The sequence below is a fragment of the Ornithorhynchus anatinus genome, chromosome 3, assembly GCF_004115215.2.
Source record: "Ornithorhynchus anatinus isolate Pmale09 chromosome 3, mOrnAna1.pri.v4, whole genome shotgun sequence".
NCBI classification, from domain to species: Eukaryota; Metazoa; Chordata; class Mammalia; order Monotremata; family Ornithorhynchidae; genus Ornithorhynchus; species Ornithorhynchus anatinus.
In genome coordinates this window covers 133,243,837-133,261,777 of record NC_041730.1, presented here as the reverse complement: position 1 = coordinate 133,261,777, position 17,941 = coordinate 133,243,837, and the positions used below count along the sequence as shown (strand labels likewise).

Below are 17,941 nucleotides of genomic sequence, written 5' to 3'. Positions count from 1 at the left end.
GAGAATTAGTTTGGCGGAGGTGAGGAGGGAGGGCGTTCCAGGACCGTGGGAGGACGTGGCCCAGGGGTTATTATCTTCCCCAGTGCTTAGAACAGTGCTTGGCACATAGTAAGCACTTAACAGATACCACAATTATTGTTATTATTATTATTGTATCTACCCCAGTGCTTAGTAGTGAGTGGCAAATAGTAGCCATTTAAAAAATCCCATTATTATGATTATTATTATCCACGGCTGACTCACAGCGAGGTAGAAGCCGCTACATTCAGAAATAATTGGCTTGAATTTGGGCCAGGTCCCAGAGGGTCACTGAGGTAGGCAAGAATAAGGACTCTAGAGACATCACGGGAGTTGCCCTGGGCTACAGCTTCAAACCAAGATGACCTAACAAGGGACAGCTTTTCTGTGTGTAACACTGAGGCTGGGGATTTCCAATTGGCCCTTTCAATCATTCGCCCTCATTCATTCATTCAGTCGTATTTATTGAGCGCTTACTGTGTGTAGAGCACTGTACTGAGCGCTTGGAAAGTACAATTCGGCAACATTTAGAGACAATGCCTACCCAACAACGGGCTCACAGTCTAGAAGGGGGAGACAGACGACAGAACAAAACAAGAAGAAAGGCATCAATAGCATCAACATAGATAAATAGAAGGTGAATTTCCCAGTGAGTGGAGGTTTTTTTAATGGTATTTTAAAACGCTTACTACATGCCAGACACTGTACTATGCTCTAGAGAAGAATCCCAGCTCTGCCACTTGTCAGCTGTGTGACTGTGGGCAAGTCACTTAACTTCTCTGTGCCTCAGTTGCCTCATCTGTAAAATGGGGATTAACTGTGAGCCTCACATGGTACAACCTGATTACCCTGTATCTCCCCCAGCGCTTAGAACAGTGCTCTGCACATAGTAAGTGCTTAACAAGCACCAACATTATTATTATTATTATACAAGTTAATCAGCTTGGATGCAGTCCCTGTCGTACATAAGGCCCACAGTCTTAATCCCCATTTTACAGATGAGGTAACTGAGGCCCAGAGAAGTGAAGTGACTTGCCCACAGTCACACAGCTGACAAGTGGCAGAGCTGGGATTCGAACTCATGACCTCTGACTCCAAAGCCCGGGCTCTTTCCACTGAGCCAGGCCACTTCTCTATTTGTTAAGCGCTTACTATGTGCAAAGCCCTGTTCTAAGCGCTGGGGGATACAAGGTGATCAGGTTGTCCCATGTGAGGCTCACAGTTTTCATCCCCATTTCACAGATGAGGGAACTGAGGCACAGAGAAGTTAAGTGACTTGCCCACAGTCACACAGCTGACAAGTGGCAGAGCCGGGAGTTGAACCCGTGACCTCTGGCTCCCAAGCCCGGGCTCTTTCCACTGAGCCACGCTGCTTCTCTTCAACTAGGAGACTTGGATATGAAAGAGGGTTTGGATGGGCAAGATATATAGTTTAATCAATACATACTATATCGTTTAAGAAATAAATACTATATAGTTCAATTGTTCTTTCCCAAGCGCTTAGTAGGGTGCTCTCTAAACAGATGGTCCAAAAACCCTATTGAATGATCGGCTGATTGACAATGGCCCAGTTTGATTCTAATTAGATCAATGATCAATTTTAGTCATCTATCTATACCTAGATCGTCTTCCTAGAAACTCGCGATTCTGGGAAGAGAAACAGCATGGCTTAGAGAATAGAGCACGGGTCTGGAAGTCATAGGACGTGGGTTCTAATCCCAGCTCCACTACATATCGACTGTATGACCTTGGGCAAGTCAAGTGACTTCTCTGCGCCTCAGTTACCTCATCTGTAAAATGGGGATTGAGACTGTGAGACCCACATGGGACAACCTGATTACCTTGCATCTACCCCAGCGCTTAGAACAGTGCTCGGCACATAGTGAGCACTTAACAAATACCTCCGTTGTCATTATTATTACCCCAGCGCTTAGAACAGTGTTCGGCACATAGTAAGCACTTAACAAATGCCATCGTTATTATTATTATTATTAATAAATATGGGAGTTGTTATTTTTCTGGGGTATTTTTTCGTTCGATCGTATTTATTGAGCGCTTACTGTGTGCAGAGCACCGTACTATGCGCTTGGAAAGTATGAGACTTCTCAAATAAGACTTCTCAAATATTTGGGGGTGCTAAATCCTCTCTCATAGAAGGCCAGAGAATCCACAGGAAAGACGCAGCACGATTTGTCGTGGAATAGCACCATACTCTCCACCGCCTAGAACGCAGAGTAATTTTCGAATTCCTGTCTTGGCAGGAGAATGTGTCCCTGGCTGATATTTTGTCGCTGCGGGATAGCGGTCTGACCGAGCAAGATATCTGGGCAATTTGCCTGGAATGTAGCTATTCCATGAAAAGCATCTCCAATTCCTCCATCTTCCAGACCCTCTGCATCACTCCTGACACTCTGGCTTTCAACACCGTGGGCAACGTCTGCTTCATGGAACAGCTCAGCGGTGAGTACCCAAGATCCGAAGGGAAATCTGGTCAAGTATTCTGTCTCCGATCGATAGGCTGGAGGAACCGGCTCTGCCTTGTCGGCCCGACTTTTACCCATCTCTTATTTCCGGTCAAAAAGCGCTGTTCCTCGGTGAATTAACGACCGTTGGTAGAAGTGGAATGAATCTAGGTACATGAGCATCACATAATTCCATGAATTCTATTGAACACGGGTTTCCGCTGTAGTTAAAATGCATCTTGGATCTAATTTTTTCTACGGCTCTGAAATGTATTTATGGAGGATGAGTAAACTTAGAGGTGAATTTGGGGGGGCAGGGTGCGTCAGTGATCTGAATCTTCGCCGAATAGACGTGTTAAAACGTGGGCCTCTGATTTCCATGTTTAGCCTTTGGAAAAACAGGGAGCTCAGGCAGTCAGATGAGGAGGGGAGATGGAAGTCGTCCTCAGTTATTAAGAGTCTTGGTTTTCAGGTACTCATTTATCAATCAATGGTATTTATTGAGCTCCTCAGTTATTAAGAGTCTTGGTTTTCAGGTACTCATTTATCAATCAATGGTATTTATTGAGCACCTGCTCCGTGCAGAGCACTGAACTAAGCGCCTGAGAGAATACCGTATAATGAGTTCATTCATTTATTCAATCTTATTTATTGAGCACTTACCGTGTGCAGAACACTGTACTAAGCTCTTGGGAAAGTACAATACAACAATAAACAGTGATATTCCCTGCCCACAGTGAGCTCACAGTCTACATTAGGGGAGACAGACATCAATATAAATAAATAAAATTACAGCTATGTACATGAGTGCTTTGGGGCTGGGAAGGGGAAAGAGCAGAGGGATAAATAAAATAGATGTATAGGGGTTTGGTGAGGTGAGTTAGTTTTCTTTCAGGCAGCCCTTGGCCCTGTGGTTCATATTTGTACATTCCAAGCGCTTAGTACAGTGCTCTGCACATAGTAAGCGCTCAATAAATACTATTGAATGAATGAATGAATAAATAAGTGCTTTGAAGTTGGGAGGGGGAAAGAGAAAAGGGAGTAAATCAAGGTGATGCAGAAGGGAGAGAGATGAGGAAAAGTGGGAATTAGTCTGGGAAGCCCTCTAGAAGAAGATGTGCCTTCAGAGAAGCAGCATAGCGTAGTGGATAGAACACAGACCTGGAAGTCAGAAGGTCACAGGTTCTAATTCCGGCTCCGCCACTTGTCTGCCGTGTGGCCTTGGACAAGTCACATCACTTCTCTGTGTCTCAGTTCCCTCATCTGTAAAAATGGGGATTGAGAACGTGAGCCCCACATGGGACAGGGACCGGGTCCAACCCAATTTCCTTGTATTCACCCCAGCACTTAGTAGAGTGCCTGGCCCACAGTAAGCGCTCGACAAATACCATCATTTTTATTATTATTATTACAAGGCTTTGAAGCGGGGGACAGTGGCTGTCTGTCAGATTAGAGGAGGGAGGGCTTTCCAGGCCAGAGGCAGAGCGTCCAAGCTGTCCTCCCAACATCGCAACGTTTCTACCCAGACAGAGGCACGTTGTCGGAAAAAAGCCCCCCCAGCCCCTCAACAGCGTGCTAAGCAAAACACTGTAGTGTAGACATGCGGTGTGGCAGGATGGGCAGTGATCAGTTCCCTGCCTTAAAAACCCACTCTGAGTATCCCAACCCACCGAGGCAGCTTTGGATGTTCCACTCCAAGAGAGTCACGCCATTCAAGGAATATCTCTTTCTGCTTTAGTCTTTGAACGCTTTTCTCACTTGTACAATGATGACCATTTTCTGACTCCACTCTATCAAACACTGGGTTTTGCTATGCTTGATGATGAAAAATCACAGAATACCTGCATCTCTGCTTCTGAGAAACCCCGAGTAAACTATGTATTGTGCTGGACCGCTCTTCTGATATAATCACAAGAAAAGGTTTGTTTGACCGAAATATTGAACCTGACCTCTTGTTGAGCCGGGGATTTGGCGGTGAATGACTTGATCTCAAGAAGGCAGGGTAATTATGGTAATAGATTTGTGTTTGATTTATTTACTATTTACCTTAGGCAACCACTTCTCTGTCCACTAACTAGTCTTTTGTTTTTGTTTTTCCTCTTTTCCTCTCCAAGATGATCCTGAGGGTGCCTTTGTTCCTCCAGAGTTTGATATAACGGGTAATACATTTGAAGTAAGTTTTATAAAATGGGGCTATTGCCATTGATTTTTTTACAAAAGATAATTGAATTTGTTACTGTAGCTATATTATAAAACACAGTTCTCTAATATATGTTCCTCAGAGGTGAGGGTCTATTGTTTGATCTTGTGGTGATTAATTTGGACATGGCATATTATCCAGCATTGGATCGAGATTTTAAAGCGAAGCAGAGAAGCAACGGAAAGAGTCTAGGGCCTGGGAGACGCGGGACCTGAATTCTAATCGGGGCTCTGCTTCTTGCCTGCTGTGTGACCTTGGGCAAGTCACTTAACTTTTCGGTGCCCCAGTTCTCTCATCTGCAAGATGGAGATCAAATACCTGTTTCTCTGCCTACTTAGAATATGAACCCCGTGTGGGACCTAGTTATGTTGTATCTACCACAGCGTTTAGTACTGTGCTTGTCACAAATTAAGCACTTAACAAACCCTACCATTATTTCATTACCCTATTTACATTACCCTATTTATTTTGTTAATGAAATGTACATCGCCTTGAATCCATTTAGTTGCCATTGTTTTTACGAGATGTTCTTCCCCTTGACTCTATTTATTGCCATTGTTCTTGTCTGTCCGTCTCCCCCGATTAGACCGTAAGCCCGTCAAACGGCGGGGACTGTCTCTATCTGTTGCCGACTTGTTCATTCCAAGCGCTTAGTACAGTGCTCTGCACATAGTAAGCGCTCAATAAATACTATTGAATGAATGAATGAATGAATGAATTATTAAAGGGGATAGTCTGTTAATGACCTTTATGAACCGATTAACATCTGGAATCTGACCTCAGTAACTTCTCCTCCAACTTTCAAGGCTACTGTGATGAGTGTCGTCCGAGGGCTCTTTTTTTTTAACAAAATATAATCTGAATGTGCTCAAATGTGAATGAATTTCTTCCTTTAAGCTTCCAAATTCCTCCTGACATCCCAGGAAAGAAACAGTAGATCTCAACAACTGTTGGCTTTACGTTCACTGAACAAACCAAAATATCATCCGCTTGACATGTTCTGACCCAGAGGTCAAGGTTAAACCAGGCAGATCCTCCCTAAAACCCCCAATAGACGACTGGAACTTTCATTCAGTCATATTTATTGAGTGCTTACTGTTTGCAGAGCACTGTACTAAGCACTTGGGAGAGTACAATAGAACGGTATAACAGACACATTCCCTGCCCACAGTGAACTTACAGTCTAGAGGGCTGGGTGACCTCCTTTAAGTCAGTGGTCAGGATTTTTCTGCTTTATGCCGAGAGGAATAGCAACCACTGGAGAATGAGCCCCATGTGTCTATCTACTGTTATAGTGTACTCCCCCAAGCACTTAGTACAGTGCTTAGCACATGATAAGCACTCAATAAATACGATTGAATGAATGATTGAATGTGGGACTGGATTGTGTCCCAACTGATGATCTTGTGTCTATCCCATTGCTTAGTATTCATTCATTTATTTATTCAAATCAATTGTATTTATCGAGTGCTTACTGTGTGCAGAATACTGTACTAAGCGCTTGGCAATTCGGCAACAGATACAATCCTTTCCCACAACGGGCTCTCAATCTAGAAGGGGGGAGACAGATATCAAAACAAGTAAACGGGGATCAGTAGCATCATTATAAATGAATAGAATTATAGATATATGCACATCATTATAAAAATATTTAGAATTACAATTATAAATATGTACATACATGCACAAGTGCTGTGGGGTGGGGAGGGGGTTAGAGCAAGGGGAGTGAGTTGGGGCAATGGGGAGAAGAGGAGGATCAGAGGAAAAAGGGGGGCTTAGCCTGGGAAGGCCTCCTGGAGGAGGTGAGCTTTCAGTAGGGCTTTGAAGGGGGGCTGTTTGCTAGTATGGTGGATTTGAGGAAGGAAAGTGCTTGTTGCAGAGTAAATGCTTAATACATACCCTATTATTATTAGTATTGTTGTTATTTCATTATTATTATTATTATTATTGTTACTAACTGCTACAGTAGCAAATCCTACCCAAAAGTGTTATCTAGGACACATTTCCACCTTTTTCCACTCCTCCTTCCTGTCTCCTCTTTCTTCCCAAACTTCTCCCTCTCCTTCCTTCCACCAACTCCACCGCCACAAGCTGATCTCAGCAGTGTGGTCTAGTGGATAGAGTATGGGGCTGGAAGTCAAAAGGATCTGGCTTCTAATCCTGCGTCCACCAGGTGTCTGTTGTGTGACCTTGGTCAGGTCGCTTCCCTTCTCTGGGCCTCAGTTTCCTCATCCGGAAAATGGGAATTAGAATTGGGAGCCCCATGTGGGACCGGAATGGTGTTCATCCGATTTGCTTGTATCCACCCCGCCACTTGGAATGGTGCCTGGCACGTAGTAAGTACTTAATGGATACCACAGTTACAGAAGAGGTCCTTTTTTTGAGGGGGAAAAGGGGAGTTTGAGCCCCTGTCCCTGGTCCAGGGAGATACATTGAGCCTCCAGACCCCAACCACCCCGCAAACCTGTGCTCATTTTCAACCGGTGAAAACACCTTTCAGTCAACTTCAGAGAAGCAACGTGACCTAATTTTGAGAGGCCGGGCCTGGGAGTCAGAAGGACCTAGGTTCTAATGAGAAGCAGCGTGGCTCAGTGGAAAGAGCACGGGCCTGGGAGTCAGAGGTCATGGGTTTGAATTCCGGCTCTGCCGCTTGTCAGCTGTGTGACTGTGGGCAAGTCACTTAACTTCTCGGTGCCTCAGTTCCCTCATCTGTAAAATGGGGATTAAGACTGTGAGCCCCACGTGGGACAACCTGATTCCCCTGTGTCTACCCCAGCGCTTAGAACAGTGCTCGGCACATAGTAAGCGCTTAACAAATACCAACATTATTATTATTATTATTATTATTAATCCCACGTCTGCCGTGTGACCTTGAACAAGTCCCTTTAACACCTCTGTGCCTCAGGTCCTTCATCTGTAAAATGGGAATTAAGACTGGGAGCCCAGTGTGGGACAGGGACTGTGTCCAACCTGATTTGCTTGTCAGTCAGTCAGACAAATTTATTGAAGGCCTACAGTGTGCAGAGCACTGTGGTAAGCGCTTCAGAGAATTCGCTAGAGCAATGTAACAGACACATTCCCTGCAGTGTCTGGGACATAGTAAGCGCTTAACAAATACCATAAAAGCAAAGAAAAATTTCTGTGACACGAGGCTGGGGAGGTACAGAAACACGCAGTCAAGTGAATCAGTGACAGGCTGATTGCAGATACAGGCAGCAACAGCTGAATCAGTCACGACTTGCTGAGTTCAGCGTGGCACCTGCCCCTCACCACAGACCACGCTTTCCTCCCCCGGGATTGTCTGCTGGGAAACCGGAACAACCTTGGACTGTTCACACCGCGTGAAAGGCTCACACCGCTGTGAGTCCTTGAGCGAGTCATTTCACTTCTGTGTGCTTCATTTGCCTTATCTGTAAAGTGGGGACTAAGACCGTGAGCCCCCCATGGGAGAGGGACTGTGTCCAACCTGAGTACCTCGTATCTACCCCAGTGCTTAGAACAGTGCCTGGCAGCGTGGCTCACTGGAAAGAGCACGGGCTTGGGAGTCAGAGGTCATGAGTTCAAATCCCGGCTCTGCCACTTGTCAGCTGTGTGACTGTGGGCAAGTCACTTCACTTCTCTGTGCCTCAGTTCCCTCATCTGTAAAATGGGGATTCACTGTGAGCCTCACGTGGGACAACCTGATTACCCTGTATCTACCCCAGCACTATCTACCCCAGCGCTTAGAACAGTGCTCGGCACATAGTAAGCGCTTAACAAATGCCAACATTATTAACAAATACCATTTAAAAAAAACAACTGAGGAATTCCAGAAATGTTTGCTCTTGGTGGTATATTTCCTGCAGGTCTGTAGAAGTTGCCCAGCTAAATGTAATGCTCATATTACCTCTCCCACTCCCCCTGTGTCGACCTGACTTGCTCCCTTTACTTATCCTCCCCTCCCAGCCCCACAGCACTTATGTCCATATCTGTCATTTATCTATTTCTATTAATGTCTGTCTCCCCATATACACTGTAAGCTCACTGTGGGCAGGGAATGTGTCTTTATTGTTGTATTGTACTCTCCCAAGCCCCTAGTACAGTGCTCTGCACACAGTAAGCACTAAATAAATATGATTGGATGGATGGATGGATGGATGGATGGATGGATGGATGGATGGATGGATGGATGGATGGATGGATGGATGGATGAATGCATGAATGAATGGATGGAATGATGCCGGCCCTCAGAATCCCAGGCCTGGGTGACCAAGCCATTTGATCGATTGATTGATTGTTCAATTGATAGGCATGTCTACACCCCTGATTGAACAGCACCTTCACAGTACTGGTCTGGCCTGAAAAGGGATCACAGTAATAACTGTTGTATTTGTTAAAAGATGCCTATGGGCCAAGCGCTATAACAATAATAATAATTATAATTATAGTATTTGTTAAGCACTTAGTATGTGCCAAGCATTGTTCTAAGCACTGGGGCAAATACAAGGTAATCGGGTTGTCCCATCTGGTGCTCAAAGTTTTAATCCCCATTTTACAGATGAAGGAGTGAGGCACAGAGAAGTTAAATGACTTGCCCAAAGTCACACAGCTGACAAGTGGCGGAGCCAGGAGCTGTAGTAAGCACTGAGGTAGATACAAATAATCAGGCCGGAAACAGTCCCCATCCCACATGGACCTCGCAGTCTAAGGTAGAGGGAGGGCAGGTATTGAATCCCCAATTTACAGATGGGGAAATGAAGGCACAGAGAAGATAAGTGACTTGCCCAAGGACACAAAACAGGCCAATGGGCCGAGTCAGGATTAGAACCCAGGTCCTCTGGCTTCAGGAGGACCAAAGAACGATCTTCTCTCTCCACCTCTGGGAGAGCACATTCCTTATCTGTTGCCGAATTGTACATTCCAAGCGCTGAGTACAGTGCTCTGCACATAGAAAGCGCTCAATAAATACTATTGAATGAATGAATGAATAAAGCACTTATGTACAGATCTGTAATTTTATTTACTTGTATTGGTGCCTGTCTCCCCCACTCTGGACCGTGAGCACGTTGTGGGCAGAGAATATCACTGCTTATTGTCATATTGCATTTTCCCAAGTGCTTAGTGCAGCGCTCTGCACACAGTAAGTGGTAAATAAATACGAATGAATTGAATGAATAAATGCCCCTCATCCATCAGGGGTGTTTACTGAGCACCCACTTTGTAGATCACGGTGCTAAGCACTTGGGAGAGCACAATCAAATTAATAGACACGATCCCTGCCTTCAAGGAGCTTACAATCTGCACTGTGTAGAGCACTGTACTAAGTGTAGAGCACTGTGCTAAGCATTTGGAAGAAGCACAAAAGAATTATTAGACAATATACCTACCCTCAAGGAGCTTACAATCTGCGTGTGGAGAGCACAGAACTAGGTGCTTGGGGGAGCGAAATAGAATTAGTAGATAAGAATCCTGCCTTTGAGGAGTCCATAAGGTAGTAATGGGATTTGCTATGAGTTTTCTATGTGCCAGGCACTGTACTAAACGCTGGGGTGAATACAGCGTGGCTCAGTGGAAAGAGCCTGGGCTTGGGAGTCAGAGGTCATGGGTTCAAATCCCGGATCTGCCGCTTGTCAGCTGTGTGACTGTGGGCAGGTCACTTAACTTCTCTGTGCCTTAGTTACCTCATCTGTAAAATGGGAATTAAGACTTTGAACCTCATATGGGACAACTTGATGACCCTGTATCTATCCCAGCGCTTAGAACAGTGCTCTGCACATAGTAAATGCTTAACAAATACCAACATCATTATTATTATTATTATTATTACAAGCAAATTGGGTTAGACACAGTCTCTGACCCACGTAGGGCTCACGGTCTCAATTCATTCATTCATTAATTTATTCAATCATTTTTATTGAGCGCTTACCGTATGCAGAGCACTGTACTAAGCGCTTGGAAAGTACAATTCGGTAACAGATAGACACCATCCCTACCCAGCAACAGGCTCACAGTCTTGAAGGGAGGAGACAGACAACAAAACAGATGAGGTGACTGAGGCACAGAGAAGTGAAGTGAATTGCCCAAGGCCACACAGCAGACAAGTGGTGAAGCCGGGATTAGAACCCATGACCTTCCGACTCCCAGGCCCAGGCTCTGTCCACTGCGTAATAGGGTTAACAGGCACAAAAGTAAATGACAGGTAAGGGTCAAGCAATTGAGGAGCAGGAAATACAAATAAGAATGAATAATTATATTAATAATTATGGTTACTGTTAAGCGCTTACTCTGTGCCAAGCACTCTGCTAAGCACTGAGATAGGTACAAGTAATCAGGTTGGACACAGTCCCTGTCCCACATAGAGCTCACAGTCTTCATTCCCATTTTACAGATGAGGTAAATGAGGCCCAGAAAAGTGACCTAACTTGCCCAAGGTCACACAGCAGATGGGTGGCAGAGCCGGGATTAGAACCCACATCCTCTGACTCCCAGGCTCGTCCTCTTTCCTGAGTGCCCAAATGCACGGCTGACTAGGAAGTGCTGAAGTTGCCGTCGTGGGGAGACGGTCAGGCCGCCATGAAAGAGCCCGGGCTTGGGTGTCAGAGGTCATGGGTTCGAATCCCAGCTCTGCCACTTGTCAGCTGTGTGGCTGTGGGCAAGTCACTTAACTTCTCTGGGCCTCGGTTACCTCATCTGTAAAATGGGGATTAAGACTGTGAGCCTCACGTAGGACAACCTGATGACCCTGTATCTACCCCAGTGCTTAGAACAGTGCTCTGCACGTAGTAAGCGCTTAACAAATACCAACATTATTATTATTATTATTTTGAACGTTTCCTCTTCATCTCTGTCCTTGTTGCCTGGCAGGACGGTGGGAGGGGCTAGGGGACCTAAGGAAGTGGCTCCAGTTGCCATTTTCTGATGTCATCTTCAGGTTCTCAGCCAGGTTTTCTCTGTTCCTTGTTGGCTTTTTGAATGGAGTCCAGTGTTTGAGCTTAGGCATTCTCCCGCTCTCGTTGGCTGCCATGAGTGAAGTGTTTTCTCCCTCCTTTCTCCAGTTCTATTCTGATCAAATCTTGGTTCAGTGCATTTTAGAGGGTGTTTTTCCACATCGGATCCCAGTGCTTCTGACTTTTCCTTTGGGTTCCAAGAACAGGAAAATAAGTGACCGTTTTTCATCTTCATTTCAGTATCCAAGGCAAGCTATTGATCTTACAGCCTATTATTATTCAATACTAATAATAATCGGGGTAATAATAATAATAATGTTGGTATTTGTTAAGCGCTTACTATGTGCAGAGCACTGTTCTAAGTGCTGGGAGAGATACAGGGTAATCAGGTTATCCCACGTGGAGCTCACAGTCTTAATCCCCGTTTTACAGATGAGGTAACTGAGGCCCAGAGAAGTGAAGTGACTTGCCCACAGTCACACAGCTGACAAGTGGCAGAGGCGGAATTCGAACCCATGACCTCTGACTCCCAAGCCCGGGCTCTTTCCACTGAGCCACACTGCTTCTCCATTGGAGAACTGGGCAAGTGCTTACTGTGTGTCAGGCACTGTTCTAAGCACTGGGGTAGATATAAGATAATCAGATTGGACACGGTCCCTATCTCATATAGGCCTCACAGTTTTGGCTTAGTGGAGAGAGCACAGGCTTCGGAGTCAGAGGACATGGCTTCAAATCCTAGCTCTGCCATTTGTGTGACCTTGGGCAAGACACTTAATTTCTCTGTGCCTCAGTTACCTCATCTGGAAAATGGGAATTAAGGCTGTGAGCCCTACGTGGGTCAACCTGATTAGCTTCTTTCTACCCCAGTGTTTAGAACATAGTAAGGGCTTAACAAATACCACTATTACTATAGAGAATTAGCGTGGTTTAGGGGAAAGAGCATGGGCTTAGGAGTCAGAGGTCGTGGGTTCTAATCCCGGTTCTGCCACTTATCAGCTGTGTGCCTTTGGGTAAATCACTTAACCTCTCTGTACCTCAGTCACTTCATCTGTAAAATGGGGATTAAGACTGTAAGCCCCACATGAAGCAACCTGATTACCTTGTATCTACCCCAGTGCTTAGAGCAGTGCTTGGCACATACTAAACACTGAAATGCCATCATTATTATTATTATTATTTTCATCTCCATTTTACAGATGAGGGAACTGAGGCACAGAGAAGTGAAGTAACTTGCCCAAGGTCACACAGAAGAGAAGTGATGGAGCTGGGATTAGAAACCAGGTCCTTCTGACTCCCTGGTCCGTGCTCTACCCAATAGGAAACCTGCTCCTCATAGTACTCCAGGAGCCAGCTATGTTGTCATCCATCAAATGTGCAGCAATATTTAGTCAATCAATTATTCAATCAAGGTATTTATTGAGCACTTGTCAGCTGCGTGACTTTGGGCAAGTCGCTTAACTTCTCTGTGCCTCAGTTACCTCATCTGTAAAATGGGGAATAAGACTGTGAGCCTCACGTGGGACAACCTGGTTACCCTGTATCTACCCCAGCTCTTAGAACAGTGCTCGACTCATAGTAAGCGCTTAACAAATACCAACATTATTATTATTACTAAGTGCTTGGGCGAGTACAGTGCAATAGAGTTGGTAGACGTGTTCCTTGCCCACCAGGAGCTTACAGTCAAGGGAGAGGCAGACATTACACTAAATTACGGATTTGTATCTAAGTGCTTGGAATTGAGGACAGGGTAAATATCAAGTGCTTAAAGGGTACAATTCCAAGTGCTTAGGTGAGGTAGAAGGGAGAAAGAGTAGAGGAAATGAGGGTTTAGTAGGGGAAGGTCTCTTGGCAATGGGATTTAAATAACAATTTGAAGGTGGGGAGAGTGGGGATTTGTCATGTAGGAATGGGGAGGGCCGCAGAGGGAGGATGTGCATAATTTTGATGCATAATTTTTGCAACCCAAAGACAGAGAAGGGGCTACTGTGTGAGGAATTAAGTCTCATATCAAGAGGAACAGAAAACTAATAATTGTATTTGTTAAATGCTAAATATGTGCCAATCACTGTACTAATTGCTGGGGTAGGTACAAGATAATCAGGTCCATCTGGGGCTCACAGTGTAGGTAAGAGGGAGAACAGGTGTTGAATTGCCCCATTTTGCAGATAAAGGAACTGAGGCTCAGGGAAGTGAAGTGACTTACCCAAGCTCACTCAGCTGGTAATTGCTGAAGCTGGGTTTAAAATCTAGGTCCTCAGACTCCCAGGCCCAGGTTCTTCCCAGTAGGCAAGGCTGCTTCCCAAGAGAAAAAGGAGGAGGGGAGAAGGAAGAGGAAACTAACAGCAGGGCTTAGTAGATAGAGCACGGGTCTCGGGGTCAGAAGGACCTGGGTTCTAATCTCCTCTCTGCCACTTGTCTGCTGGGTGACCTCGGGCAAGTCACCTAACTTCTCTCTGCCTCAGTTATCTAATCTGTAAAAATGGAATGAGGATTGTGAGCTCTATGTGGGACAGGGCCAGTGTCCAACCTGATTAACTTGTGTCCATCCCAGCGCTTAGGTACAGTGCCTGGCGTATAGTAAGCACACTTACTTCTATAACACTCTACCAAGTGCTGTATATAATAAGCATTCAGTGAATTAACTCTTCCCATCCTCCTTGCTGCTTTCTTCCCCTCTGGTTCCTCCTTCCCCAGCCAGCTGAAATTAATCACCCTCATTTGCTTTGACTTGTTCTCACCTTTCTGTTCCTCTTCCTCCCCTGATGAGCAGCTGCCACTGTCAAAAGTGATGTGGAAGCAAAAAAAGACCAAAAAAAACCAAACCCACCATTTTTACTTCCTAATTAAAAAACTGGGATGAGGCAGTTATGCGGTGGAGATAATCATGTGAGTAAATATGGAATTCATCATAATTCCCTAATCCTGCCATCATGATCTGTCCAAAACACAGAGTGAGAACCTGTGTTTGAGCAGAACTGGTTGAATTCAGCCAGTTTTTGGCCAGATGAAAGTGTGCCAAGAGAGATGATTAGGTCAGGTGAGTGACAAAAATAAACTGCCCAGCAAATTCCAAAAAACTTGGAAATGTTGACAACCTGCTTTCTACCGCCAATGACTTGAGAGATGAGTCCATACTTCAGTCTACACTACACTCTGCTGCCTGGATCATTTGTCAACAAAACCGTTCAGTTTGTGTTTCCCTACTCCTCCAGAACCTCCAGTGGTTGCCCATTGAACTCAATCAAATAGAAACTCCTTACCATCTGCTTTAAAAAAACTCAATCACCTTGCCTCTCCTATCTTACCTCTCTGAATTTCTACTACAACCCAGTCCACTTACTTCACTTTCCCAGTCTACTCACTGTATCTCAATTTTGTCTATCTCGCTGCTGCTCTCTAGCCCTCCTTCATTCAGTCATATTTATCAAGCGCTTACTATGTGCAAAACACATCCTGATGCTGGCCTGGAACTTTCTCCCCTTATATATCTAACAATCACTCTTCCCATTTTCAAGGCCTTTTTAAAAGCACATTTCCTCCAAGAGGACTTACCCCTCTAAACCCTCATTTCCTCTTCTCCCACTCCCCTCTATGTTACCTTTGCACTTTTTATTCACCTCTCCCTCAGCCCCACAACACTTATGTATTCATTCAGTTGTATTTCTTAAGCACTTACTCTGTGCAGAGCACTCTACTAAGAGGTTGGGAAAGTGCAATACATCAATAAACAGTGACATTCTGTGCCCACAGTGAGCTCACCTACTAGAGGGAGGAGACAGATATCAATAGAAATAAATAAAATTACAGCTACATGCATAAGTGCTGTGGGGCTGGGAGTTGGGGAAAGAGCAAAGGGTGCAAGTCAAGGTGATATGGAAGGGAGTGGGAGGTGAGGAACAGTGGGGCTCAATCTGAGAAGACCTCCTGGAGGACATATGCCCTCAACGAGGATCTGAAGGTGGGGGGAGCAACCATCCGTCGGATTTGAGGAGCGAGAACGTTCCAGGCCAGAGGCAACAATTGGGCCAGGTGTCGGCAGAGAGACAAGGAAGATCAAGTCACAGAGAGAAGGTTAGCACTAGAGGAGCAAATCGGTAAGATATTTATTTATATTAATGTCTGTCTCTTCTTCTAGTCTGTAAACTCACTTGGGTAGGGAAAGTGTCTACCATCTCTGTTATAGTGTGCTCTCCCAAGTGCTTAGTACAATGTTCTGTACACCATAAACCCTCAATAAATATCATTGATTGAAGGCTGTGGATAGATTTCAAGGCCAGGGAAAGGGGAATGAAGAAAATCTGAACAAGGGGATCTTTTGTAGTGCAAGGACTTCCTGCCTCTGGAAATGATTGAGTTTGAGATAAACTTATTCTCGTGAGCATTGCTGCAATCTGAGGGACTGAACAAGTAGATACCAAATTAAAAATTGGGGCAGATCTTCTCTCTTGCCTTTCCCAAAGTAAATGTCCTTGTCTTGAAGACTCCCAGGAGTTCTCAGACGAACCTTGAGAAAAACTCATCCAAAAATTCCTTAATGGTATTTACTAAGGGCTGACTCTGTGCCAGGCACTATACTAAACACCTGGGAGAGTACAGTAGTGTTAGTAAAAATGAAGCTCCACATTTCTTTCAAAGGTATTTGTTAAGCACTTACAATATACCATGCACCGTACTAAGCGCTAAGGTGGACTCAAGCCAATCAAGTTGGACACAATCCCTGTCTCACATGGGGCTCACAGTCTTAATCCTCATTTTACAGATGAGGAAACTGAGGCAGAAAGAAGTGAAGTGACTTGTCCATGGTCACAGAGCAGACAAGTGGCAGAGCCGGGTTTAGAACCCAGGTCCTTCTGATTCCCAGGCCTGTGCTCTATCCACTACGCTATAATGATTCTCTACAAACTACCCCCATCCATCACTTTCCTGTCCTGGATATTCAGACTTCCATTAGAATTGAAGCTCCTATGGCCAGAGAATACATCTTAGGCTTCTGTATTTCTTGATAAGTGCCAAGGACAGCACATTGTAGGAGCTCAACAAACACCTTACATTCTTTTGTACATCTGCAGTTGCAGTTATGCTTATGATTATCATCTGTTTTATTTTTGTAAGTCTTTTGCTTCTGTCTCACCTTTGCAATTTGATTTCACTTCCTCTACATCTATTCCCCAGGGCTCTGTGTGGCATTCAAATCATCATACTGTGTACTGATTTATGAGAAGCAGCGTGGGCTGGTGGCTAGAGCCCAGGCCTGGGAGTCAGGAGGATCTGACACTCATTCATTCAATTGTATTTATTAAGTGCTTACTGTATGCAGAGCACTGAACTAAGTGCTTGGGCAAGTACAATACAGCAATAAAGAGTGAAAATTCCCTGCTCGCAAGGAGCTCACAGAATGGGGAGTGGGGGCACGGCAGGGAGAGACAGACATCAATACAGATAAACAGACATCAATATAAATAAATAAAATTACAACTATATCCATAAGTGCTGTGGGGCTGGGAGAAGGGAGAAGTGCAAAGGGAAAAAGTCAAGGTGACACAGAAGGGAGTGGAAGATGAGAAAAAGTGGGGCTCAGTCTGGGAAGGCCTCTTGGAGGAGATGTGCCTTCAGTAAGGCTTTGAAGCCGGGGCGAGTCATTGTCTGGTGGATTTGAGGAGAGAGGGCCTTCCAGGCCAGAGGTGGGATGTGGACCAGGGGTCGGTGATGAGACAGGCAAGATGGAGGCACAGTGAGAAGTTTAGCACCAGACGAGCAAAGTGTGCGTGCTGGGTTGTACGTAAGGTAGGAAGGGGCAAGGTGATGGAGTTCTTTAAATCCAATGGTGAAGAGTTTTTGTTTGAGATGGAGGTGGGTAGGCAACCACTGGAGATTTTTGAGGAGGGGATTGACAGGTCCTGAATATTTCTGTAGAAAGGTGATCCAGGCAACGGAGTGAAGTATGGACTGCAGTGGGAAGAAGCAGGAGGGTGGGAGGTCAGGAAGGAGGCTGATGTAGTAATCTAGTTGGGATAGGATGAGTGATGTATTAACATGCTAGTGGTATCAATGGAGAGGAAAGGGTGGATTTTAGCGATGCTGTGAAGGTGAGACTGACAAAATTTGGTGATGGATTGAATATGTGGGTTGAATGAGAGAGAGGAGTCAAGGATAACGCCAAGGTTACGGGCTTGTGAGACGGGAAGGATGGTGGTGCTGTCTACAGTGATGGGAAAGTCAGGGACAGACAGGGTTTGGGTGGGAAGACATGTAAGTTTGAGGTGACAGAAGGACATCCAAGTAGAGATGTCTTGAAGGCAGGAGGAAATGCAAGCCTGTAGAGAGGAAGAGAGATC

The 17,941-nt window shown here is 45.1% G+C and overlaps 1 protein-coding gene across 6 annotated transcripts in view; it reads left to right on the top strand.

The window, feature by feature from the left end:
- Nucleotides 1-17,941, top strand: part of KNDC1 (kinase non-catalytic C-lobe domain containing 1) — a 164,909-nt gene that overhangs the window by 10,307 nt on the left and 136,661 nt on the right. For all 6 annotated transcript variants that reach the window (XM_029061503.2, XM_029061499.2, XM_029061501.2 and 3 more), the window contains exons 2-3: nt 2,280-2,478; nt 4,595-4,653. In XM_029061503.2, the coding sequence (XP_028917336.1) occupies nt 2,280-2,478; nt 4,595-4,653 (258 nt within the window). The remainder of the gene's footprint in view (nt 1-2,279; nt 2,479-4,594; nt 4,654-17,941) is intronic.